At 41.8% G+C, this 26070-nt stretch overlaps 1 protein-coding gene across 1 annotated transcript; it reads right to left on the bottom strand.

Moving 5' to 3' along the window:
• Positions 1-7004: 7004 nt before the first annotated feature.
• ZC3HC1 (zinc finger C3HC-type containing 1) lies at positions 7005-23229 on the bottom strand. The gene is made up of 10 exons (XM_061414696.1): positions 22835-23229; positions 20761-20872; positions 17081-17231; positions 16454-16537; positions 13702-13829; positions 12261-12415; positions 11039-11282; positions 10496-10708; positions 9824-10030; positions 7005-7438 (listed from the first exon to the last, which is right to left on the bottom strand). The coding sequence occupies exons 1-10, from the start codon at positions 22978-22980 to the stop codon at positions 7370-7372; spliced, it is 1509 nt and encodes a 502-aa protein (XP_061270680.1). The 5' UTR covers positions 22981-23229; the 3' UTR covers positions 7005-7369.
• Positions 23230-26070: the final 2841 nt, after the last annotated feature.

The following is a 26070-nucleotide window of genomic DNA, read 5'->3' on the forward strand; positions in this document are numbered from 1 at the left end:
CGAACACGACTGAAGCGACTTGGCGGCAGGAGCAGCAGCAGCGGGTGGTAGAAGTGGCCATTTCTTTTTAATGTGGTTTTAAAATACCAACAAAATTTACCATCTGATCCATTTTTGAGAGTAAGAAGTAGTGTGAACTACATGCATATTGTAGTGCGTAGATCTTTACAATTGTTTCTTTTTGCAAAACTAAAATTCTAAGCCCTATTTCCCCTCCCTCCTAGCAGCTGGTCACCACATTCTGTTTTGTGTTTCTAGGAGTCTGACTCCTTTAGCTGTCTCTTTTAGATGTAGATGGAATCAAGGAGCATTTGTCTTTTTGCAACTGGCTTATTTCTCTTAGGAGAATTTACAAGACTCCTCCATGCTGTAACATATGACAGGATTTTCTTTTTAAATTTTTATTTATGCTGAAGGTTCCATTTCATATTTTCCACATTTTCTTTATTGATTCATCCTCTATGGACATTTAGGTTTCCACCTCTTCACTATGGTGAATAATGCTTCGATGAATATGGGTGTGTACCCATCTCCTTTTTAACAGCTATGCAGATACTCAGCTCAGAAAGGATTTGACTAGATGGTGCGCTTGAGTGAAGGTGGGTTGAAGGTGAACAGAGGAAGGTAGGAAAGAAGGGCCCAGCTCCTCTATGATATAGAACAGGTAGCTTTCCTGTTCAGTCTATAAACTGTGTAGAATGATATCCAGTACAGCCAGTAAATTACCAAGAATGGTTCTTTTCTTATGTGCTTACAGATAAAACATAAACCACAACTAGGCAATGTATGTGGCAACTTTCAAGGTAACACTTCATTGTATTCTATCTTAACGTTTTCACTTAATGCTATTAATCACTTTTATCGTTTCTCACCTACCCTGTATCAAATGCAAACAAAAAGTACAGGAAAAACAAAATATAAAAACTTTTATCTATGGCTTAAGAAAAGAACATAAAGTTTACCAGAAATCTTTGCTAGGCCACAAATTACTGGTTACAGAATTATAAAGATTTATTTATTTATTATTTCAAGTCACTCAGTCATGTCCGACTCTTTGCGACCCCATGGACTCTACAGTCCATGGAATTCTCCAGGCCAGAAAACCAGAGTGGGTAGCCTATCCCTTCTCCAGCAGATCTTCCCGACCCAGGAATTGAACCGGGGTCTCCTGCATTGCAGGTGGATTCTTTACCAACTGAGCTATGAGGAAACGGAAACAAAAAAAATTTCATTGCACAAACAGTATATGTGACAAAAAGAATCCAAAGAAAATTATATAATTCTATTTTAATACTTTGACTTTTGATTTTTTCAAGTTTTCTTCTAGACATGGGTATATAAATCACAGTGGAGATATAAGACCTGGCATTGTTTTTCATGGATATTGCAAACAACTTTCTATACCAACAGAATAATTACAACTATCATTTTAATAGTTTGAATTATATTCCACAAATTTATACTCTATGTAGTTAATCATTCTCCAACTGTTAGATGTTTAGGTTATTGTCAGCTTCTTATTGTAAGTAAGCGTGTATTGAACATCTTTCATGTATTGAACATCTTTCATGTATGTAATTTCTGCTGTTTTGGGCTAGGCTCCTGGTTAGGAGACAGACAGTAGTGTTAGGGACACAGGCTTTGAAGGCAGTGTTAGAACAGTGCTTGGTTAAACACTAAGCAGAGTTTAGTACGTATCTGGAGTAACAGCTCTTTGTCATAGTAGGAAAATCAATTTTCAGAGGCTCTCCTGTTCTAGACTTTTCTTGTCTCCCCTTTCAAGTCTAAGACACAGCCTCTAGCTACAGTATTTACTTCACTGTCACTTCAAAATGGCTCAAAATCCATCCTGCCACCCAAGACTTTTCCCCTCCCGTGGTTTTGTTAAGCTGGACAAGATTGGCTAGGAAATGGAGCTGGAGGCTAAAAATGATTTTGCCTCTGTGATGTTGGCTTCCTCGTGAGAATGGTGAAGGCCCTGAAGGTATATCTAGAATTCCTTCCAAATCTAGTATTTTATGCTCTTTTACCCTCTTGAGGGCTATTACTGACCTACCTAGAAAACAGTCCATTTTTTCCTCCCATATCTCACTCTATTGCTAGGTAGCTGACTGAAGTAAGGACAAAAAGCTTAACAGCATATTAAGGTGGTCTGAATCTTTGGATAATTTTCGGATATGCCACCAATCTCCATGACCTACCAGTCCTCCTCAGAGACCTTCCTACAGGTTCCCCTTTTCCTCTCATCCGAGGTGGCTTTAGTGACACGATGGTCAATTCAACCAGAGGCACTATGAAAAGAAAAACAGTAACCACCACCACTTCAGCCAGGAAGCAATGAGAGAAAAGACAGCATGGGATAAAGACAGAATGATAGCCTTTAATTAAACGGCTTGGGTGCAGCATTCATTTCCAGGGTATGGGTCACCCAATCCAGATAACAGCTACACAAAGCCAGAGAAAAATCTAAAATAGGAATAAAACTAAAAATAGCAAGGAAAACTGAGGAGGAAGAAGTGTTTGTACTTTTGCCCTTGGTCAAGTTATACAAGCAGCTGTTTCTGTTCTAAGATGGAACGGGGTGGAAGGGATTTAAAAGCTGGCTCCAAAGCAGCCACAACTGGTGTAAGAGTTTGATGAGTAAATGAGGAAAGCCCCCAAAGAGAATGTTCCACCTGCTAAGTCTATGCGAGTTGGCTAAAATCCAAGAGCCCCGTGACAGATGCATTCTGGTACTGGTATCCCATTAGAGATTTTAAGATACTCCTTTCTCCTGTGAGAGCAGGTCTTGACTTGATGCTCAGAAAAGGAAAATCTTAAGACTCACTGCGCTGAAAAGTATTCCAAGCTGTGTCATAATGCAAAGAACAGAGGCTGGGGAACATGGGTTTAAGTGGGGGCTCTGTCACATTCTGTGTTTCCCAGGTGGCGCTAGTGGTAAAGAACCCCCCTGGCCAATGCAGGAAATGCAAGACATGTGGGCTCTATCCCTGGATCCGGAAGATCCCCTGGCGGAAGGTGTGGCAACCCACTCCAGTATTCTTACCTGGAAAACTCCAAGGACAGAGGAGCCTGGCAGGCCACAGTCCATAGGGCTGCAAAGAGTCGGACATGACTGAAGCGACTTAGCACATACACACTGTCACATTCTAGCTGTATGACAGAGCAAGATGTTATTCAATGTCTGAGTGCCAATCTTAACCTGTGAAAAAAACATAATCTACTTGGATGGGAAGTGTAACTTGTGTTAGAACAAAACACAGAATCCTAGAGGCATCAGTGGAGAAAAATAATATAAGGAGAATCTGAAGGCTGGCAGGCCTGGCCAAACTAGGAAGTCTGAATAGACTTGAACAGCTGGGGGCCTTCAAGGTACCATCTGCCTTGACCCCTGGGACCCAGACTGCAAAAGGTTCTGACCTGGGAGGGAGAGAAGAAGGTGTTGGTAATTCTATTTACCTATGAGAAAGCCAGCAGTAGATAACACAGAGATTATATGGTACCTCTGTAAGCTACCTAGTTTGGCTAGGTATAAGCGGGGAAATTCTTCACAATGATGATTTATAATGCTATCTTTAAGATAGCAATTTCCATCTTTAAAAGGGTCTGCCAAGTGAAATAATTTTTTTTCTTTCAAATAAAGAATCAAACAAGGAAAAATGGGTTACCAGAAACGTCAAACCAAACACTTCTAGGGGAACAACCCACAAGAATGAATAATAACTTGAAGTGGAGTCCTAGTGTGTGAAAGAAATCAAATGCTTTGGAAGATGAAGCTCGTAAGTTCACACTCATCTTTATCAGTCAGCAGTCTCCAGAGAAAGAGAATCAATAGAGTACATATAAAGAAAGAATTATTATGGGATGTGGCTCACATGATCACAGAGACTGAGAAATCCTATTACCAACCACATGCAAGCTTGGAGGCCCAGGAAAGCCAGTGGTGGAGTCCCAGTCCAGCTCCAAAGGCCCAAGAACCAGGAGCCCCAATGTTCCAGGGCAGGAGAAGACAGAGGTTCCAGCCCACAAAGAGAGCAAATTCGCCTTTCCTTAGCCTTTTCGTTCTGCTCAGGCTCTCAGTGGGTGATGCCCACTTGCATTGGTAAGGGTGATCTTCTTTACTGAATTTACCAACTCAAATGCTAATCTGTTTTGCAAACACCCTCACAGGCTGATAATATAATATTATCGGAAAATAATATTATTTTTGGCTGTGCTGGATCTTCATTGTGGCGTGTGGACTCAGTAGCTGTGGTACTTTGGCTTAGTTGCACACATGGCATGTGGGATCTTAGTTCCCCAATCAGAGATCTAAACGGTGTCCTCTGCTTGGAAGGCAGATTCTTAACCAGTGGATCACCAAGGAAGTCCCCAGAGATAATGTTTTACCAGCTATCCATTAACCAGTTAAACTGACACATAAAATTAATCATCACCCCATCTGAGACCACACACTACTATTTGAAAGTATACTCATCCAGTCTAGTAGCATATTCACCAGAAACTTGACAGGCAGCCTCAAGCCCTCAGGCACAGGCACATAGTTAAACAAGCTGGCACTGAGAGTTCCCTGGTGGGCTAGTGGTGAGGTTTCCAGGCTTGCAATGCCATGGCCTGGGTTCAATCCTAATTGGAGGACGGAGATATCAGTTGGTGATGTGGCACAACCAAAACAAACAAATAGGCTGGCATTAAGGTCCTTGTGAGGTGATAAGGGTGACAGTATCACTATATGCGGCTTTAGCGTCTACATATTCTGAGCATTTGAAACAATGATCCTTGACTAGTGCACTGAACTCTCCTGACCTCTAAAACACCATTTCCAGACAGGTCTTTTTACATAACTGAACTCACAATGTTTAAAAATAAAACGACTGTCTTCCCTCCACACCTGAGCTCTCTGCCTTGATAGGGCAGGCCACAAACCTCAGGGCCATCCGTGACTCCTCCCATCTTCTTCACCCCAAAGCAAGGCTGAAGTCACCACTGACATTTCTATCCAAGCACCCATTTTCCCAGCCATCACACGGCCCTCAGATTCCCGTCTCCCTTAGTGCATGCGCTACACGCACCAGGATTGTCCTCCTGAGCAGAAACGTCACTTCCCTGCTCAAAACATTCTTCCACGGCTTCTCTTCCCACAGAACTGCCTCAGTATAACATGAGACTTCAAACTGGCCCAGACTGCATTCTTTCAGCTGTTCTCTTCTACTCAATGGAAAGGTCTTGTCACGGCAGAACACCTGCTCTTTCAGGAACATAGGAAATTCTGCTCCTTTGTTCAATGTTCCTTAAGCCTCAAATATCCTTTTTTCATTAAGTGTCCACCATGTGCAGGGCAGTTTTAAGTGTTGAGATGATAAAACAAGACAGAAAAGGTCCCTGTTCTCATAGAGCCTACATCTCCAACTCATCTTTTAGGCTCAGCCCAAATCCACACCTTCCCCCAATTTCTCTCCAATTCCATATAGTCCATAGATGAGAATTAACTTATTTTATACTCTGTTTATCACTCTTTGTCTTGTGTAACATTTATGTACACATATATCTTCCAGGCTGGACTTGGAGGGTGGAACTTCTTGAGGGTGGAAACCAGGTGATCACTCACGCTTGTTATATAAGGGCTTGGACAGTGCCACACACACAAGACTTAAGTTTCTTAAATGATATCAAGTCTATCCAAAATTTGCTTCCATTTGTAATTTTAAAAAATCCCACAAAGCCAAAAATAGTATGGAACTCTATTTTAAAGAAGAGTAAAAATCTTTTTTTGGTGGGAGGTATGAATTAAAATTATAATATAAAGACTCAAAAGAAATACCCACATTATTATAATCTGAAACTTAGGCTTGTAGTCCATTTGAATACCTTGTGTTAATGTCTCAACACTATTCCTTAAGAAATTGTGACCTAGAGGCGATGAGCTTCTAGTGAGCAGACTTCTACAGTCACTAGTCAGCAGATGGCTTCCCATCCTAGGCCAGAAGTCTCATTACTAGAACATTACAAAGTTACCTGTTAACCAAACTCTAAGGGGACCATGGAGAATGAACAGTCAAGCCATTCATCAGTGCCAAAGGCAAAGGAGTGCCCCTAGAAAAATAACTTGGAAGCAACCTCTACCAGTCTTACCCACTGATGGAAGCTTAAGAGCAAATTCAATGCTATGTACCCTCTTTGAAAGTCAGGATTGAAAAAAATAACAGATTTAAAATCTAACATACATGAAAAAAAGGGGGCTGTCCTTTAGACTAAAGAGATTTATGCAATCCATTATTTTTTGAATTGGATACTGCTATGGACAAATCAAATGTAAAGGACATTTTGGGAACAACTGGGAATTTTGTATATGGACTGAGTATTAGATGATATTAAAGGTTTATTTTGTTGGGTGCAATACATAGAAAAAAATTTTTTATTTTAGAGATATAAAGTTTAGCATGGGTGGAGTATTATATTACATACTATGTTCCTAGAATACTTCAATATAAAAGAAGTGAGTTATAAAACCAACCTACTGCAGCTACTAAAAGAAAATATGACATTTGGCAGAATACCTAGTTTCCTTCATGGTTGCTCTCTCGGTGGGTAGTCTCTTTAGTTGGGGCAGGTCAGGGTCAACTTCTCCACCCTGGAGACAACTCCCCACCAGCAGTGAAAGAGCCCTGGGGAGCCCCACGCAGGGAGCCTTGCATGGAGGGGGTCTTTTGAAGAGCCTTCCTCCCTTCGGCATCTCTCATTCTCGTTATTATCAAGTGAAGGGAGAAAGCCATGAGCTTACCATTCACTATAACGCATCAGGAGGTCTGGTGATGCAGGAAACAATGTCTTGTCTCTGTTCAGGAATACCTCTTTGACTAGAACCACAGATAAACTCCAGGCTTTGCAGCCAATCTGAAAACTAAAATTTTGGCTTTGTTTACTGCTCCACTGTAGTAGTTTTCTCAGTCTCAGCTTCCTTTATATCAGCCCATTAGACAAGGAGGAAAATAGTTCTCCAACTGTAAGAATCTTAACAAATGTTTTATTAACACACACTTACATATTCCTGGGACATAAGAGTCTTCAAAACACTGCCCCGACCTCAGACACGAAACCCGCTCAAGGCTGGGGTCCTCTCTGGAGTTCTGGAATCGTGCACTCCTTTGCTAGAGCCAGGCTCGCCCCGCCTCTCCTGCCCGCATCCCTGTGCTGCAAACAGATTTCCTCCTGTCAGATGCAGGTGGTGACACACGTCCGCAAGGGCAGGGGCTCCTCGTGATTAAACCAGAATGGAGAAAACCTTAGCATCAGCTGCTCAAAAAGGAATTTAGGCTTTATTTTTCAAAGCCACTCATTCCACTTCTCTGCAGGAAGGGCTGGGATATCTTCAGGATGAGCACAGAGATTCCCACTGCCGGAATATTCGGAATACCTTCCTTGATTTCTCAGAGAGACTCTGTAGATAGAAAAGTTCATTATTAGAGATTAAATTCCTTTACAGAGACAAAGGGTAATAGCTTTAAGATGCGGTCTGTAAATTTCTCCCACAATGATCTAGATATGTCTAGGAGTAAATAAAACAAGTTAACTGTATACAGTGCTATACACAAAGTGAAAGTGAAAATCGCTCAGTCATGTCTGACTCTTTGCGACCCCATGCACTATACAGTCCACGGAATTCTCTAGGCCAGAATATCGGAGTGGGTAGCCTTTCCCTTCTCCAAGGGATCTTCCCAATCCAGGGGTCAAACCCAGGTCTCCCGCATTCAAAGAGGATTCTTTACCAGCTTAGCCACAAGGAAAGCCCAAGAATACTGGATTGGGTAGCTAAAAGCTGGACTAAGAATCAAACAGCTTGAGTCTGCTGTGATACCACTGCTAACACACTCGGCGCTTCAACAATACGGCTTATGTCCTCCTCCAAGCATCCGCATGTGTCCTCATCTTTGTATGAGAGAGAGCATGACACGTGTGACCCGCCATCAGTGTAGCACCACACACTTTGCACTGACTTCTCATCTGTGATGCTGAACTGGCCCTGTGAACAAGGATTCATATTCATAAGATGCCTAGCTGGTACTCATGGAATAATCTAAGGTTGAGGAATGAAACAAAGTTAAATGACTCTGAAGAGTTTAAGCTATGACCTTGGCCTTCTCAGTTTCCTGTTTTCGCCAGCAGAGCTAATAATAGGAAGAATCTCACTGCCACTTGATCATGCCTGCGAAGTGATCTGAGATTCTGAGAAATGGTGTTACAGGGAGACAAAACAGTTCACTGAAAGATAAAAGTTCTCAGGGAAGCAGAACACTTGGTTCCCTCTGCCTTGGAGAGTCACAGATGAGCACAGGGTCTCGGTGAGAGCACAAACACATCTAACAAGATAACCCACAAAGTTCCCTCCAACGTCTGACAGAAGATGACATTTTCACTGTTTCCTTATCCTCTTTGTGGCTGAATGTCTTAATAAAGCTCTAGGAGGGCAAAGTTTGAACTCTTACTCGTGACTGAGGGCAATTTAGTTAATACAGTGACAAAATTGAAAGAAATTTAAGTTGGAAAACAGTGTAAACTTTTTTCTAGCTTCAAGATCCTTTACAGGAGAGCCTCTTAAATTTTATAATTCCCAGTCACACAACAGCTGTGGGGAATCTTAACAGACAAGTTGCCAAAACAGACCTTCAAACTCCTGGAACTCAGGGCCACTTATGAGGCCAAATTTTCCCACTACCAAAAAAAAAAAAAAAGCCCCATGGGGTTTCCAGTTAGCATAACAGTGACAGAGGGGAGTTAATTAGAACTGCCATACATTTTTTCATGAGGATCCAGGCAAAAGAACTCATGCAAAGACAGACCTAATCTCTCCCATTTGCAAGGTGGGCCAAAACATTTGTCTTCAGATTGCTTTATGTATTTCCAAGGTTTTAAACTGGAAAAATGCAGGGTTTTTAATTTTTTTTGGCAAAAACTTGGAAAACCATCACCTGCATATTTACTAAGGGTATGAATGTACATTCTTGAGCTTTCAGCATCACAGCAGCTCCCTCCAGTGGAATCCTATAACCCTACAAAACCATGAATCTGGGAATGCTTCTGATAAACAGCTGCTGGCAACTATTATTTTACTTTGTCCTTGGAGGGAACAGAAGTCAGAAATTACTATATTTGTATCAAGCAGGTGACATGGCAAATTTGGAAATGAGCCAGCAAAGGAAAGAGAATGCAGTTTTAATGATTCCTTAATGCCCACCGTCCTCTCGCTTCCATATTTGGCATAGAGCAAATGCTTGAGTTGCTTTCTCAGCTTTCGTGACTGGTTTGCTTTTACCCACAAGCGGAACCAGCAGCAGTCATTCATGTGATGGCAGCTGAGGGTCGGTACACAAGCCTGGGGCCTCGGAACACAGGCAAAGTAAGGTGCCCGCCATGAGGAATGAAGTTGTGCTCATGGTAGCAGAGCACAGAGCTCCGTGCAGACAGCTACGTTAACGGGCCAGGGCTCCAAGTCCAAGAGACAGCAACTCAGGTGGAAAAAGCAGCTGCTCTGCAACACGAGGCTGGAGCAGCGGCCTGTTACCTCTTGCTGTTTCTCTCTCTCTTTTCTACTTCGAGTCATCTAAGTAGAAAAGACAAAGTATTTATCAGAATTTGGTGGAATGCCAAATGCTAAACTGCAGAAACACTGAACCAGTCCCGTGTTTGTTCTCTAGGATGAACCCAGACTGAGTCCATCTTGACTTGCGAAAACTGAGGGCAGGCAGGGTGCTAATTATAGGAACAGCCTCTTCTCATCTCATAAACAGCAAGCGCTGCACATGATCAGGGCAATGGCTTATCTCACCATGGAGTCGGTTTCAGCGGGCTGGTTAGACTGTTTGTGGGCCAAGAGGATGTTCAGCACTGCCTTCCAGCCTGGCTCTGCCGGAGTGCTGGCATCCACCTCCGTGCCACCATTCTCCTTGGTTTCTTTGCCGAGTGTGATGTTCACCCAAGGGCACCAGTCTCTATGCTGAGACGTGGGATCAAAGAAGCTTCGGGAAGAGGCGTCCTGAGGAAGGAGGCAGAGCAGTCAGTGTTAAAGAAGGGCAGACACTGTGTAAGTTCAGGGAGGCGCTGCTCTAAGTCATAAAATTCAGAATCTCATGACGCTCACATTTCTAGTTTTATGTTCTCCTTTAAACTCTGCCCATCTTCCCTCTCATTTTAAAAATCCCTTCACTCCCTTTGTGTTAAACCACAACTTATCAGGTCTGTTCCCCTTTCTCACTACTGTCCCTTGGGCTAGACAAATTTATCATGTCTCCAGTAGCCATCCCAAAGAAACAAAAGGCAAAACCCTTAATTTCTTTTCCCCTCTCTAGTCACCCAACTGTCCCATCTTTAAACTTATTCCCACAGCCTCCTACAGCCGCAGGACCAGGCTCGGCTCGCGCCTACTTCTCCACGCTGTATACACGGTGAGGGCTCGCATGCGGCCGTGCTCAGGGACCTCCAAGCATGCAGGTGGGCTCACCAAGCTGCTGGAGGAGCAGAGGCGAGCCCGTTTGGCTTTTCGAAGAGGACTAGATGGCACTTCCAGGCCGGCGCTGTCTCCTGTTCCCATACTGCGGGTCACTGGGCGGGTTCTGGTGGCAGGGCTAGCAGCCTCCAGCTCTGGACGGTCCACAGGACTGGAGGAGTCCCCACTCCGAGTTCTGGAGACGATGGGACCTGGGCTCTTTTCAGCCTGAAGGAAAGGGGAGATGTTGGACAATGAAATTAATGACTATGGTCAGGAGAAATATTTCTAGAAGTATGTGAAAGCTAACATTTATTTTTTTTAACATTTTAAAAACTATAAAATTTAGTTTCTGAACTATGTAACCGAACTCTTCAAAGAATAACAGATTTCCATACACAATAATGAATTTAGCATCTCCAGTGCAACTAATGAATAAAACCATTCTATGGTATTCTGATCAATTAATCTAAGTTAATATCCAATTTTTCATCAACATTTTTGGTAAGAATGATGTTTTTAAAAAGTCCACCCCAAACAAGCCAAAGGAGTCTATACCTGCTCTGAGCCTGGGGAAAAGATGGTATCCTGGCTCCGAGTCACCATCCTGCGAGGAGACTCAGGCACCAGAGGGGAGCGCTCTGGCCGGCCCTCAGATCCCGGGACGGGGGAAGGGGTCAGGCCCAAGGAAGCATCCAGGTCGGTCATGGACGACTCGATCTGCTGAAAGCCCCAGAGCCCCACCTTCCTCATACACTGTGAACAAGTTATCAGGGAGAGCTGCATGGGTTCCAACAAAGAACTATGTGAGAAAAGAAAAGAGAGTGGGTTTCCTCAGAAGGTAACACTGCCAAGGGACTTAGCATGATGATTTGTGAGTATGCTCCATCTCATCAAACAAATCTCTGGGCGGTCCAATGGCCTGGGGACCACCTCCTCTCAGGGCCCCTATCCTCCAATCTCAGCACCTAACTTCATCACCTGTTATGAATTTCCTATAGGAAGATCTAGGGGTCTTAGTGTGCCGTCTATGGCAAGATTATTTTAAAGATGAAAGTGTTAAGTCACTCAGTTGTGTCCGACTCTCTGTGATGCCATGGATTGTAACCTGCCAGGATCCTCTGTCCATGGGATTCTCCAGGCAAGAATACTGGAATGGGTAGGCATTCCCTTCTCCAGGGGATCTTCCTGACCCAGGGATCAAATCCAGATCTCCTGTGTTACAGGCAGATTGTTTACTGTCTGAACCACCAGGGAAGCCCCATTTTAAAGATAAGTTTTATAAATTTCTCATGTCCCTTTTAAAAGTTTTTCCCTATAAAAGAATAGTCCTTAATGTACCAAAGAAAGCATATTTAAAGTAAATCAAAATTGGTCTGACAGTCTTGTCTCAGAAGGATTCTGTGCCAAACTGAGCAGCTGGAATGGAAACACCAAGTTGGGGCCTAGAGGATTCAGCTGGTGCTTCCTTGGTAGATTTCATCAATTAAACTGATTTTTCCTTTCTAAAACTGGAAAGGAGCTTCACTGTTTACAGGAACACAAATTTCCTACTGGGAAGTGACAGTAAAAGAAACAAAGTTCAGGTGTGTTCACGAATTCCTGAGTTCTCATTCTGGTTTGGTTGCTAATTCTTACTATCCCTCTTCCACCCACTTAGGTTTTCTCTGTCACTGCCTTTCTCACACAAATACCACGTGATCTACAAATGTTAAGAGTAACTGATATACATGGGTATATAGTGTCATCACGGTTTATGTCCCCAGGCACATTCGCTAACCTACACGCCCAGCCACACACAGAGAGAATACAGGCAGTGACGTGCACTTGGATGTCTGAGCCTAATTTGGTTGCAGTTTTTCTCTCATCAGTCCGGTGATCAAGTTCATCTTCAAGCAGGTGCAGGAGAAGACTGATCTTGTCTTCTGTCAAGCACTACAAAGGAACCAACATGAAAGACTTACACAAATTTCAACCACCATGAACAGAAGCCATAGATAATGATGCATCTAGATGGTACAAGGCAAAAGTCATGGAAAAAATGATAAACACAAAGACAATTCTCTTCACTCAGGTAGACTTACTTCTAGCAGAGGCTAAGGTATCCACAGGCACTTCGTGACCTGCCCGGGGTCTGCTGTGAGAAAGGGAACAGTTTTCCTGGAACTACCTCATCTTTTCTTAGTACCAACTTGCTTTCAAATTACCAACTCCATATTTTCTCTGAAATCTGTAAACCAAGTAACGACTACCACTTATATCTTGCCCTGACACTGAATTTACTTTATTTTTGGATGTGCTGGGCCTTTGTTGCTTCCTGGGCTTCTCTCTAGTTGCAGTGTGCCGGCTGCTCACTGCAGTGGCTTCTCTTGATGTGGAGCACGGGCTCCATGGCATGTGGGCTTCAGTTGTTAAAGCATGTAGGCTCACGATAGTTGTGGCTCCTGGGTTCTACAGCATAGGCTCAATAGTTGTGGCACGTGGGCTTAACTATTGCACGTCATGTGGGATATTCCTGGACCATGGATCAAACCTGTATTTCTTGCATTAGCAGGTGGATTCTTTCTCTCTGAGCCACCAAGGAAGCCCTGAATTTGCTTTTGACACAACAGTAGAGCTTGCCAGAATCTTTACTTTTGTTCCAAGAATAATACAGAACCATGACACAGTGAATAAAATTTGCCTTGGCTAGGGACAAATGGACATTTATAACAGGCATCAGATGTTTATAGTCTGATGCTAAAATACATAACAGCTTCTCAATTGAAGCAGCAAAATAATAGCTTCTATTTCCTTAAAGTCTGTCTTGATAGAATAATCACACGATGACAAACGGGACAGTAAATGTTCAAAGTACAGATGGGCCAAAGCATTTCAAAATTTCTGTTTACAAGGGAGAAGGGAGTTTATAACTTTTCTAACACTTTCCTTGGAAAATGGTATGCAATAAGCCATATGAAGCCACATTTCAGTATCTTCTGTTAAGTAACAAATTGAGATAAAATTGAATTTATGCCACTTAGAGCATCATATCTAAAAGTGTAAATAGAACTCATTTATTTAAACCCTCAAGTCACCTTTCCAGTAGAGATTGGAAAAGGTCAGCTGAGAGACAAACAAGTAGTTCTCTTCTTAGCTATCTTCATCCTCTGGTCATTAAAAGAAATGCTTCATGCTGGTGACAACTGAAGGCCACTGTATGCTAGCCAAGAAAAACTCACCATAGTTTTTAAGTCCTCTGGCCTCAAGGAAGGAAGCTGGAGGTCCAAGTGACAAAGGCTTTGAAAACGATCTAGGAATTCACTAACAAGAACAGTGGGCTCATCCAATGGCAACATTCCAAATCGATCTGTGGAAATAGTAAACTGAAGATATACTGGTGCAAATTACTTTTAAGAAGAAAGCATGCATAGAGCCGCAGGGGAAATGTAAAATGGATGATATTTGATGATATTAAGAAATTACCGATTTTTTTTGGATAGGGCTGGGATGATACTTTTGTGATTGTTTTATTTTTTGGCTGCACTGTGGGGCATGCAGGATCTTAGTTCCCTGACCAGGGATTGAACCTGTACCCTCTGCATTGGGAGTGTGGAGTCTTAACCAATGGACCACCAGGGAAGTCCCTGTGATTATATTTAGAAAGCAGAGTCTCAGGAAAGGTTTATCAGAAGTAGTCAGGTCTTAGCTGAACTGGAAAGACCAACAACAATGTGTAAAAGTAAAGCCCTAAGGGACAGCATGTGTGGGGAATTTTAAATAGTTTCTCAGACTTGGAACACACTATTCCTGTGGGGAGCTGAGTCGAAGAGAAGGTTAAAGTATAGACAGCAGTCAGGCCATAATTTTATTAATGTATGTTGATGAGAAACTACTGGAAGATTTTTTTAAAGGGAAAATATATAGAATATATGCACTAGTTTAGAGACTAAGGGGTTAGCCTAGATGCAAAGAAATAAGCTTAGCAGACAGTGGGGTGATCTGAAGTAGTAATCCCTCTAAGATATCAGTGGCACAAGGATGGAGAGAAGGAGCATCCATGTGGAATGAAGGAAAATGAACAGAGGCCTGTGGGACCTGATCAAGCACACCAACAGCTGCATAATGGGAGACCCAGAAGGGGCAGGAACAATATTTGAAGAAATATGATCTGAAAACTTCCCAAATTTGATTAAAAACATTAATCTGTACATCCAAAAGCTCAAAATCTGTGTAAGCAGAGAAAGAGCCACTATGCTAGAGTAAGTAGGAAGTGTACCAAGAATGAAAGCTTGATTAACACCTGTGATGACATGTAACTTGGTGAAAAGGGTGTTCAAGTTACAGTCACACACAACAATAATGTAGAAAGAGGGTCTGACAGGAGGTTCTAAAATGAATAAGCCAGTGTTCCCAAAGGGAGAATCAACTAGATAAACACTATTCCTCAGCTCTCAGATTAACATTTTAGATGGTTCTACCAACTATAAAGTTTCAAGCCTGCTACATATGCCAACATGGATTAATTTCAAAAAAGCTGACTCCCCCTATGAAGGATAGGTTGTAGAATATATACAGAATGATAACATTTATAGAAAAATGTAAAACAAATAAATAGTACCATATACACTGCCTCTAGATACTTGAAAATGCTGTAGATACAGAAACCATGTAACAAATCATGGTCACTAAATTCACGATAGTAGTTATTGCAGGACAGGGAGGCAGGGAATGAGGCTGGGGAGGACTACACAGCTGTATTTGTAATTCTTCCTGATCAACAGAAAGAATGCAAGGTGGGTGTTTACAAGGGTAGCAAAATGTAGTAATTGGTGAGGTTGAGTGGTAGATACAGAGATGCTTCTTATATTACTATTTACATTTTTTTAATACTTGAAACACTAAAATTTTAGAAATTACTTAAAAAGTTAAAAATAAAACAAAGAGACACTTTCTATGGTTCCAAAGAGTTTTGTCTCTGGTCTTGGTGAGTCCCCCAGAAGGCTGTGCTCTTGAGGCTTTACTCAACAATATGCCTCCGAGACCAGCAAAATATAAACAAGTACCACTTGAGACTACATTTTGGGCTCCCTTGTTTTGAAGAGCTTTATGCACACATGAGTGGTTTCTGATTCAAGAGAAAGGGCGTACTGCCATAGCTCTTCCACGGGAAGCTCGAGAGGAGCCTGCACCTGGCCTCTCCATACTCCTTACGGCAGGGGAGTCCTTGGCTGTGATAGCCTTTGTTGTTGTTGTTTGGTCACTAAGTCATGTCCGACTCTTTTGTGACCCATGGACTGTAGCCTGCCAGATTCCTCTGTTCATGGGATTTTTCCAGGCAAGAATATGGGAGTGAGTTGCCATTTCCTCCTCTGGGGGATCTTCCCAACCCAGGGCTCGTCTCTGGAGTCTCCTGTATGCAGGTGGGTTCTTTACCGCTGGGCCACCTGAGAAGCCCCTGTGATACCTTCACTTCAGTGCTACTGATACATTGTGCTGTTTTACTGTCATAAACTGGAGATTTGTAATCACTCTCATGTGCAGTCCTGTGAGTCTTCCTTAGCAAATGAACCTGTTATCTGCCACCATTAATGCCATTAGTGTACCAGGAGGCCTGGGTAGAACATGGGGCTGGTTTGCTACGTAAGAAAGGCAGAGTTTGAAATCAGATAAAACCACTGTTATGGCTCCTCACTAGTTGGTTTTAAGATTTCTGATTCTCAGTTTCCTTACCTAAGAATCAGATTGATAATATCTACCTCCCAGGGCCCCTGCAAGGATTAAACAGGATAACGTAGGCATAGTTTAATCTCTGTCATGTCAAATGCATTTAATAAAATAATGACGTATAAATTAATGTCAGTGCTTCTTGTAAAGCACAAATAGAAAGGAGGAAAGAGAAACTTCAAAGACTAGATTTTTACAAAGAAATAGACAATACTAGAAATGCAATGACCAAAGAGATGATAATGGGGAAATGCTGGGAATAAGTACCTGGAGAGGGGCTGTCTGGCCAGAAACAGAACTTCTCATGGGCAGTACATAAGGCTTTCTTCAGCTCAGCACATCGCTCCTTATCTGAAACCCATACAGGTAACAATGCCTTAAAAAACACTATCACAGATTCAAAATCCAATGGCCAAGAGCTTTTAAGAGTATAGATACAACTAAAAATAAAAATAACTAAGGCAATTTTTAAAGATATGAAATATTAGTAACTGCATCATCTTAATATTTGTCACAAGTTTTAAATCAAGATTCTAAGACCAGTTAACAAGGAGCTATTATGTATCTTTATAAGGCAGATCATTAAAAAATGTGAGCCTTCATTAATGCCCTGTGTTTCTGAGCCTAAAGTATAAATTTCAGAATCCTAACATAAACATACTGCTGCTAGTTTCCCAGAATGCGTACAGACAGGTTCACTCTAAAGTAGCTGAGCTTTAAAAAAAAAAGTAATGACTGAAGCTAATAATTAAGGTGAAGAAAATCACAAATTTACCTTGTTATATACAGAAGGATACATTCTTTGATCAAACACAAGTGGCTAGTCTTTTCAGAAAAGCTAGCATAGATACCTTTTGAACTTGGAGAAAAACGTAATTTGTACTTTATACTTACATCTGTCAAAATCAAAAGCTGGTTGTAAAGTGGCACAGAGGAAAGCCTGACAGCTGGAGCACTTCAGCATATCACATTCAACTGTGACCCAGCCGTATTTTGCACAGACCAGTGGAGACAGCTCAGAGGGCTTGCCTGCCCATTTCAGAGAGTATTCATGTTAAGAAAAACATGACTACATTAAAATGAGTAAGTCAGAAATGAAAACTTTAATTCACTCTTAGTATAGTTAGGAATAAACACATTCAGAGGGAAAGCTATGGGAAGCCCTATATATTTTATATGCTTAAAATGTTTTTTATTATCAGTTGTGGGATGGAGTCGGAGAAGGCAATGGCACCCCACTCCAGTACTCTTGCCTGGAGAATCCCATGGATGGAGGAGCCTGGTAGGCTGCAGTCCATGGGGTCGCTAAGAGTCGGACACGACTGAGTGACTTCACTTTCACTTTTCACTTTCACGCACTGGAGAAGGAAATGGCAACCCACTCCAGTGTTCTTGCCTGGAGAATCCCAGGGACGGGGGAGCCTGGTGGGCTGCCGTCTATGGGGTCACACAGAGTCGGAGGCGACTGAAGCAACTTAGCAGCAGCAGCAGCAGCCTTGGTGGTCTAGTGTTTGGGAGTCCATCTGCCAATGATGGAGACACAGGTTTGACCCCTGGTCCAAGAAGATCTCACATGCTATAGAGCAACTAAGCCCGAGGTCCACAACTACTGAAGCCCGAGTACCCAAGAGCCCGTGCTCTGCAACGGAAGCCACCACAATGACAAGCCTGTGCACTGCAACGAAGAGTAGCCCCTGCTTGCTACAACTAGAGAAAACCTGCATACAGCAATGAAGACCCACTGCAGCCATAAATAAATACAATAAAATAAAAAAATTCTAAGGATTTGAAAACACTAGTGAAAGTACCCGAATTTGCCTGAGCAACAGGGGATGGTGAAGGTCAAACAACAGAAATATTTATCACTCCTCTGTACTGCTGCTTTTACCTTCTGAAGAATACAGTCAGTAAAATTAAAAATATTCATTATTCATCCCTGCCCTAAATTTGACTGTTATATATTAATGTGTGTAGGTGGTATGTGTGTTTTAAATAGGCCGAGAGCATTAAGAGCATCTACAGTATGGGAAAAATAAAATCATTTATTGATCTTTAACATTCAACACTCGGTTTTTTCTGTTTACCTACAGAGCTCTTGTTTTACAGAGCACACACACACAAAAAGGAGAAAACATGAAAGTTGCAGGAAAGTTCTGTATTTTTACAAGGGATATTGGAAATTGAAAACATTTTAATAGCAGCAAAAGGACTGAAGGCTAGAAATAGAATCAAGATATAAATGTTAAAGGAGTTTGAATTCTGTAGAATAAAAGAAGGAAACAACAAAATTCTGTGAAGCAATTATCCTTCAATTAAAAACTAAATAAACTTTTTTAAAAAAGTCAGAGAATCACTTAACTAGCTTAGGTCAAATAAATAATTATCATATCAAAGTGGCAATCAAATTAAATTCACTGAGAACAAAAAATAACAAAATGAAATAATTTTTAAATGCTGTATCAATATTAGGAATTAATCCAAGGAACAGCAGTACAAGGATGGTTAAAATACTTTCTCCTTCCTGAACAATTTAGTCCTAAAGCCACCAGGGGGTGCAAGGCAGAGGAATAAGCCAGGAGGGTGAGGGAGACAGCTCAGGGCAAGGCATCAAAGCCGAAGTAAAGAGGGAGTCCCCATAGAGGGGGAAGTTGGAGCACCCTGGGGTGCTGTAGCCAAGCCGCCCACTCACCAAATCAGGGGCACCTGGAATTTCAAAATATATAATAATAGTAATGGATTAAAATCCATTGAATAAAAAAGGAAATCAGAGACCAAGCTACTACAAACAAGTAAGTTACATACAGTTTGATAAGGAATTATATTTACGTAGTTTCAAAGCACATTCCCACAAAACAGCTTAATTACAAAGGAGGAAAAAGTTATTTTACAACAGTAAACACCCACTTAATCAACTGATCAGAATGATCATCCAGGTAAAGGGGCATATCAAAAGCATGTGCCACCTGACAGGATGCAATGAGAACACAGCATCACAACTTGCGTCTCATCATAACCAAACATCAGACAAATGCAAACTGAGATACACTCTATAAAATAACTGGCCTATCATCTTCAAAAGTATCAAGGTCATGAAATTCAAAGAAAAACTGAAGATTTTAACTGGATCTTCTTAAGAAGGTTATGATGACAACTGATGGAATGATTATGATGTGAGGGTTAGACGGTGGTAATTTATTATGTGAATTTCCCAATTTTGATGATTTCATTGTGGTTATGTAAAAGAAAGTCATTGTTTGTGGGAAATATTTGGGAGTCATGAGGTGTCACTTTGGCAACTTACTTTCAAGTACTCAAAAGAAGGTTCTTTGTAACCTGTACAACTTTTCTATTAAGTCTGTAATTGCTTTTAAATTAAAAACAGTCTAGCAAATAGGAGAAGGCAATGGCACCCCACTCCAGTACTCTTGCCTGGAAAATCCCACGGACAGAGGAGCCTGGTAGGCTGCAGTCCATGGGGTCGAGAAGAGTCGGATACGACTGAGCGACTTCATTTTTATTTTTCACTTTCATGCACTGGAGACGGAAGCGGTAACCCACTCCAGTGTTCTTGCCTGGAGAAGCCCAGGGACGGTGGAGCCTGGTGGAAGGATGTCTATGGGGTCGCACAGAGTCAGACACGACTGAAGCAACTTAGCAGCAGCAGCAGCAAATAGAAAACAGCAAAAGTGATGTGATGTTGCTTGAGACTAGGTTATAAAAATAATCTAGCTTCTATCTTGCTCTCTCTTGCTTGCTCACTCTGACTGAAGTCTGCTGCCATGTTGTAACTATCCCTGTGAGAGGCCCATGTAGCTCCAGTCAAAAGCCAGTAAAGAACTGAAACCCTCAGTCCAATAGCCATGAAGAAATTAATCTTGCCAACAACATGAGTGAGCTTAGAAGTAGATCCTTTACTAGTCTAGCCCTGGCCAATACTTTGATGACAGTCTGAGAGAGGCCCTGAACCATACGACTCAGCTAAGCTGTACCTAGATTCCTGATCCACAGAAAACGTGAGATAATAAGTGTTTGTGGTTTTAAGCTACTAAGTCTGAGGATAATTTGTTGTGCAACCATGGATAACTTTCAGAGCAAAATCTTGAAAGAGACAGGAAATGTACTGTAGTCTAAAATAATATTAGGTTTGAGCACTAAGAGCCTTACACCATAATTCTGGTTCTACCAGTTACTAGCAAGTTGACCCTGGGTAAATCAAATAATCTACCTGAACTGTTTCCTCTTTGCAAAATGAGATTAAGAATACTTATTTTCATATGTTTAAGATGAAGCTCAAATGTGATAATAAACATGAAAACACTATATACAACGTCAGTTATTATTCCTTTTTCTCTCAGGCTCTTAGTTTTCTCTTCTGTGAAAAAAAAAAAAAAAGATTAGAAGCCAAATGTCCCTTAATATTTTATGATGTTAATTTTCCTAAAAAAAATTCTTACCAAGTTTAATTCTAAAAATTAAAACATCAGAGTAAGTGGTCTTATTCCTGGAAAAAAAAAAAAAAACCCAATAATTCAGCAGCAGGAGAACATGCAACTCACACGAACCTAAAAGGATATAGAATATGTTTCCACTCTGCTAAAGAAGGCTTCTTTGCTTGTAGATTCCAACGGAGGTTCTTCTGCTTGGGGTGATCCATTAACTGACTGGAATGTGGCAGATGTGTCCTTCCTAAAATAAAGAGGCAGAACTACTGGTAATCCTTTCAAGGCATCACTTTGCCTAAACATTTTGTATCTGGCTTCTCTGTACATCATAATATCAATCACACCACTCTAGATTTTAAACTTTCTAAATTTTACTTCTCTACTTAACATTTTCAGTAGTTTCACAGAATCCAAATTCTTTAGTCTGGCATTCAAATCTCTTTACAGTTTGGCCATAACTAAGTTTCAAGCAATTTCTACTTCCACCATGCTCTGCTAATCCTGTACTGGTAAACTGTTTTACCTCACTCTCTGGTCTCTGACAGCACTTTGCATAACTTTTGTAAACACAAAACAAGACTCAAGGCTTCTACCCATTATACAACTTGAACCACCTTTCAAATTCAACTCTTTTAACAAGCAGAAAATAAATTTTTATATTTCTACCTAGATTGATACTTGATACCCACTTTTCCCCCAAAGGAACTAATTTGAAATTTTAAATCTAAGTAAAGATTTTTAGGCTATTTCATGAAAAAATGCAAGGAGAAAAAAACAGCAAAACAATTCTTTTATAATCAATGAAAGGCACTTCAACAGAGCCTGGATAGGGTAAAGGGAAGAACTGTGTTACACAAAAGTAATTTTAATAAAAGTAAGATTACATCAGGCTGTCCCTGGTGGCTCAGCTGGTAAAGAATCCGTCTGCAATGTGGGAGACCTGGGTTCCACCAGTGGGTTGGGAAGATACGCTGGAGAAGGGAACTGCTACCCACTCCAATTGTCTGGCCTGGAGAATTCCATGGACTATACAGTCCATGGGGTCGCGAAGAGTGGGGCATGACTGAACGACTTTCACTTTCAAGATTACATCAATTACTATAACTCAAAAGTAATTTATTCTAAGAATCCTTCTGAGAGTCACAGAGAGCCTTAGGGAGGTTGGATCTTGGAAAAAATTCAGAGGATTCAGAAATCTGGATAGAAAAAAGTGACATTTATTTTAGTAACCTCTAACTCCTGGGTTTTCATTGGAAGGACTGATGCTAAAGCTGAAACTCCAATACTTTGGCCACCTCATGAGAAGAGTTGACTCATTGGAAAAGACTCTGATGCTGGGAGGGATTGAGGGCAGGAAGAGAAGGGGACGACAGAGGATGAGATGGCTGGATGGCATCACCGACTCGATGCACATGAGTTTGGGTGAACTCTGGGAGCTGGTGATGGACAAGGAGGCCTGGCGTGCTGCGATTCATGGGGTCGCAAAGAGTCGGACACGACTGAGCGACTGAACTGAACTGAAATGCAGCATTTCTTTCCATTATGAATGAAGATAATTTAAAAAAACACACTAGCACCAGCAGTATCTGTAAACGTCACCATGGAAGTCACAGATATTTTGTCACCACATTATGGTTATTGCGTATGTTCTGAAATACCATTTATGCTTAACACTACCTCAAAATTACAGTAGACAACATATCTACTACTAATAATTAAGCGTTTTACTAATGAAGCGTTTTACTGCATCACTTTTTTAATCTTTTACTTCCTTACTTTGCATTCCAAAGTAAGTGGTATCCTTTATAATCCTATGTATTTACTTCATGTATTGAAAAATATAACTTTCTGAGGTGTTCATAAACTTTACCAGGCCGCCAAAAGTGTCTAAGACTTTAAAAAGGTTAAGAAGTCCAACCAAAAGGAATCGGGTGCGCATTTTTAGTTAGCGGTCCTTTTTTTTCCTCCCGCCCCGCTTAAAAAAAAGAAAAAATCTGCTTAAGGCAAAATTGCGCCCGCGGTGTGGGATCCAGTATCTCCTGAGTAGAAGATTAAAGGCGACAAGGCGAAGTAATCCCAGTCTCTTCAAGACCCGGGTCGAAGCCACCCCCACCGCCTGAGTTACAGACCCAGGTATCTATCCCCTCTGCTCCGAGTCCCCCAAACCCTCTTCAATTTGCCGTCGCCAGACACAGGCTGCACTCACGCTTCGGCGCCTCCCTCTTCTGGGGCAATTCCCTCATCTATCAGCTGCCGGACTTTTTGGGGAGTCCCTTCTGGAGAGCGAACAACCGCACTCCAATTCTTTTCGACCCCCGCAGTAAAGGCAGTCCCCTCACTGGGCGCCGCCATCTTGGTCCGTGACCGAGTTACTTCCCCGCGGGTGTGAAGGCTCAGGAACTTCCGTTCTGGGCGGTTAAGATCGTTCTTTGGCTTCCCGCTTGTTAGCCCGAGAGACCTGTGGGGCCTCACCGCGGGGCCCAGCGCTTCTTGGCCACGTTAGAAGGAAGCAAATTCTCGTTTTAGAGCGAGCTAGGGACTTCCCTGGAGGTCCAGTGGTTAGGACTCCGCGTTTCCATTGAAGGGGGCGGGTTCAGATCCCCGGTCGCAGGAACTAAGATCCCGCGTGATGTGCAGCGTGGTCCCCCTCCCAACCCCCGCCCCCCCCCCCAAAAAAAAAACCACAACGAGATAGACCCTCGCGGGAGGGCTCTGGTTAAATACGAAGTTTAATCGTTTCTTTTAGGTACGAGCATATCTGGGTTGATAGGTTTTTAGAGCGCTGTCTCTCCGAGTTCAGCAGGGGTGAGGTGCTCGATTTAGTCTTAAGGTAATTAACTGATAAGGTTTAAAAGTTTTAACTCATAAGTTTAAAAAGTTTTAACTCAAGGTTTAAAATATTTAACTCAAAAGGTTTAAAGTTGTATCTTTTTACATGTGGCAGAATGGCGACTTGAGAGTAAATAATTTCGAATTCTTCTTAGAAACAGTGTTATGGGTGGATTTAGAAGTTTCCAGTATTTGCCATCATTGAACACTTCTTCCCTGCTTTGTCCAAAAAATATTTAATGAGGGTGTTCTACTGACGCTGTGCTCAGCGATGGCAATGACAGCAGTGAATAAAAGAGACATAGTTCTTAGTGGAGTTAGACATTAAAAAAAAAAAGTTTTCGTGAACTTTTGAAATTAAAAGTGCTTCAAAGAAATACCAAGGGTATAAAGGACCTAATTCAGTCTGCAGATTCTCCTGAGAGCATCAGTGCCGGAATTAAAATAGATGAGATGGTGGAAAAGAGAAATACACAGACTCTTAAGAGGAAAAAAAAAGACTGATATGAGTGAGCAATAGGCAAAGTTGAAAGTGGAACCACTCCGACCCTTCTAGCTCACTTTCTGTGGGCTCCTAACTCCAATAATGTTTCCACCCACCAGGACTTTTACCTATGGCTCTAAGTCTTTCCACTGATCCTAACTAACTCCACCACCTGTCGTATTTCTTCTCTTCTTAGCCAACTTTAGTTCATTGCCAATCATTATTATCATTCCTTTGCAAAATTTGAATGTGGACTGATAGTTAATATTAAAAACTTATTGCTCCTTTTATATGTGATAGTAGCATTGTGATTTATGGTTTTTAAAAGTCCTTAGGTACATTTTGAGATATTTAGGGATGAACTAGAATGATGTCTGGAATTTACTTTAAAATTCTGGATGAAAAGAAAATGTAAGAATAGATGAAAAAAGATGGCAAAAGTTTTTTTCAAAATGCTTTGAATTGTTGGCTTTGGGTGATAGATGAGGGCTTATTATTCTTTATATTATTGGGTATTTTTGACGATGTCATAATAAAAAGCAAAATATATAAGCTAAAAAGCATACATTCTCTTGAATGTACTCTCAATTTCTTTGAACCTTTCTTGATTTGTAGTTCTCATTTGGCAAAACCTCAATCACAATAGAATTCAGTGTTCCACCACTCTGCTCTTGAACCCTGTTAGCTGAATATGGTTAAAGAAAAATGAATGACATGCTGATTTGTCTCTCTTTATTTTCGACCTCAAGTGGGCCCTTAATTTTTCCCAGTAATCATACTACATTTCCCTAGTGTACCTCCTCTCCTGCCTTCATAGGTGACTTTCACATCTCTTCAAATCCATCCTCCCTGTCTGCTAATGTCCTTGTTTCCTAAGAGAACTTTCACAAATTTCCACTCCACATCTATCCATTAGCGTATAGAGTACTGAGAATTTTTTTTAAGTTCCCATATTCTCATGGTAGTATGCTTCCCTAGTGGCTCAGATGGTCAAGAATCTGCCTGCAATGCAGGAGACCTGGTCAGGGACGAGCCCCTGGAGAAGGGAATGGCTACCCACTCCAGTATTCTTACCTGGAGAATTCCAAAGATGAAGGAGCTTAGCGGACTATAGTGCATGGGGTTGCAAAAAGTCAGATAGGACTGAGCGAATAACATCTTCACTTTTTTCTTTTTTCATTCTCATGGTAGTAGCCAGAAATCAGAACCAGTTTTAAGTTCAATCAATTGATAACTCATCCCAGTGAAGGAGCTTTTGCAAACCCAAAGACAACTCATTGATTCTGAAAATCAGCCAATCACAGGCTCACTTCAATAAAGTGAAAGTGAAAGTGAAGTCGCTCAGTCATGCCCAGACTCTTTGGGACCCCATGGATAGTAGCCTGCACCAAGCTCCTCCATCCATGGGATTTTCAAGGTAAGAGTACTGGAGTGGGTTGCCATTTCCTTCTCCAGGGAATCTTCCCAACCCAGGGATTGAACCCAAGTCTCTCACATTGTAGACAGACGCTTTACCATCTGAGCCACCAGGGAAGTCTTCAATAAACATGCCACCAAATGCCAACCAATCAATAATAGTCTCACCCAAGTTATCACTTGTAGGGAGAATGTCAACACACTTAGACCTCTGAAAGGTCACCAATCCCTGAACTCCCCACTTGCTCAAAATCCAGTATAAGAGTAGCAGTTTGGTTTTTTGTCTGAGCTTGTGCCACACTGCTTATCAGTTCAGTTCAGTTCAGTCCAGTCCAGTCGCTCAGTCGTGTCTGACTCTTTGTGACCCCATGAATTGCAGCATGCCAGGCCTCCCTGTCCATCACCAACTGCCAGAGTTCACCCAAACTTCTGCCCATCGAGTCAGTGATGCCATCCAGCCATCTCATCCTCTGTCGTCCCCTTCTCCTCCTGCCCCCAATCCCTCCCAGCATCAGAGTCTTTTCCAGTGAGTCAACTCTTCTCATGAGGTGGCCAAAGTATTGGAGTTTCAGCCTCAGCATCAGTCCTTCCAATGAACACCCAGGACTGGTCTCCTTTAGGATGGACTGGTTGGATCTCCTCGCAATCCAAGGGACTCTCAAGAGTCTTCTCCAGTACCACAGTTCAAAAGCATCAATTCTTCGGTGCTCAGC

This window comes from Bos javanicus, chromosome 4 (assembly GCF_032452875.1).
Source record: "Bos javanicus breed banteng chromosome 4, ARS-OSU_banteng_1.0, whole genome shotgun sequence".
NCBI classification, from domain to species: Eukaryota; Metazoa; Chordata; class Mammalia; order Artiodactyla; family Bovidae; genus Bos; species Bos javanicus.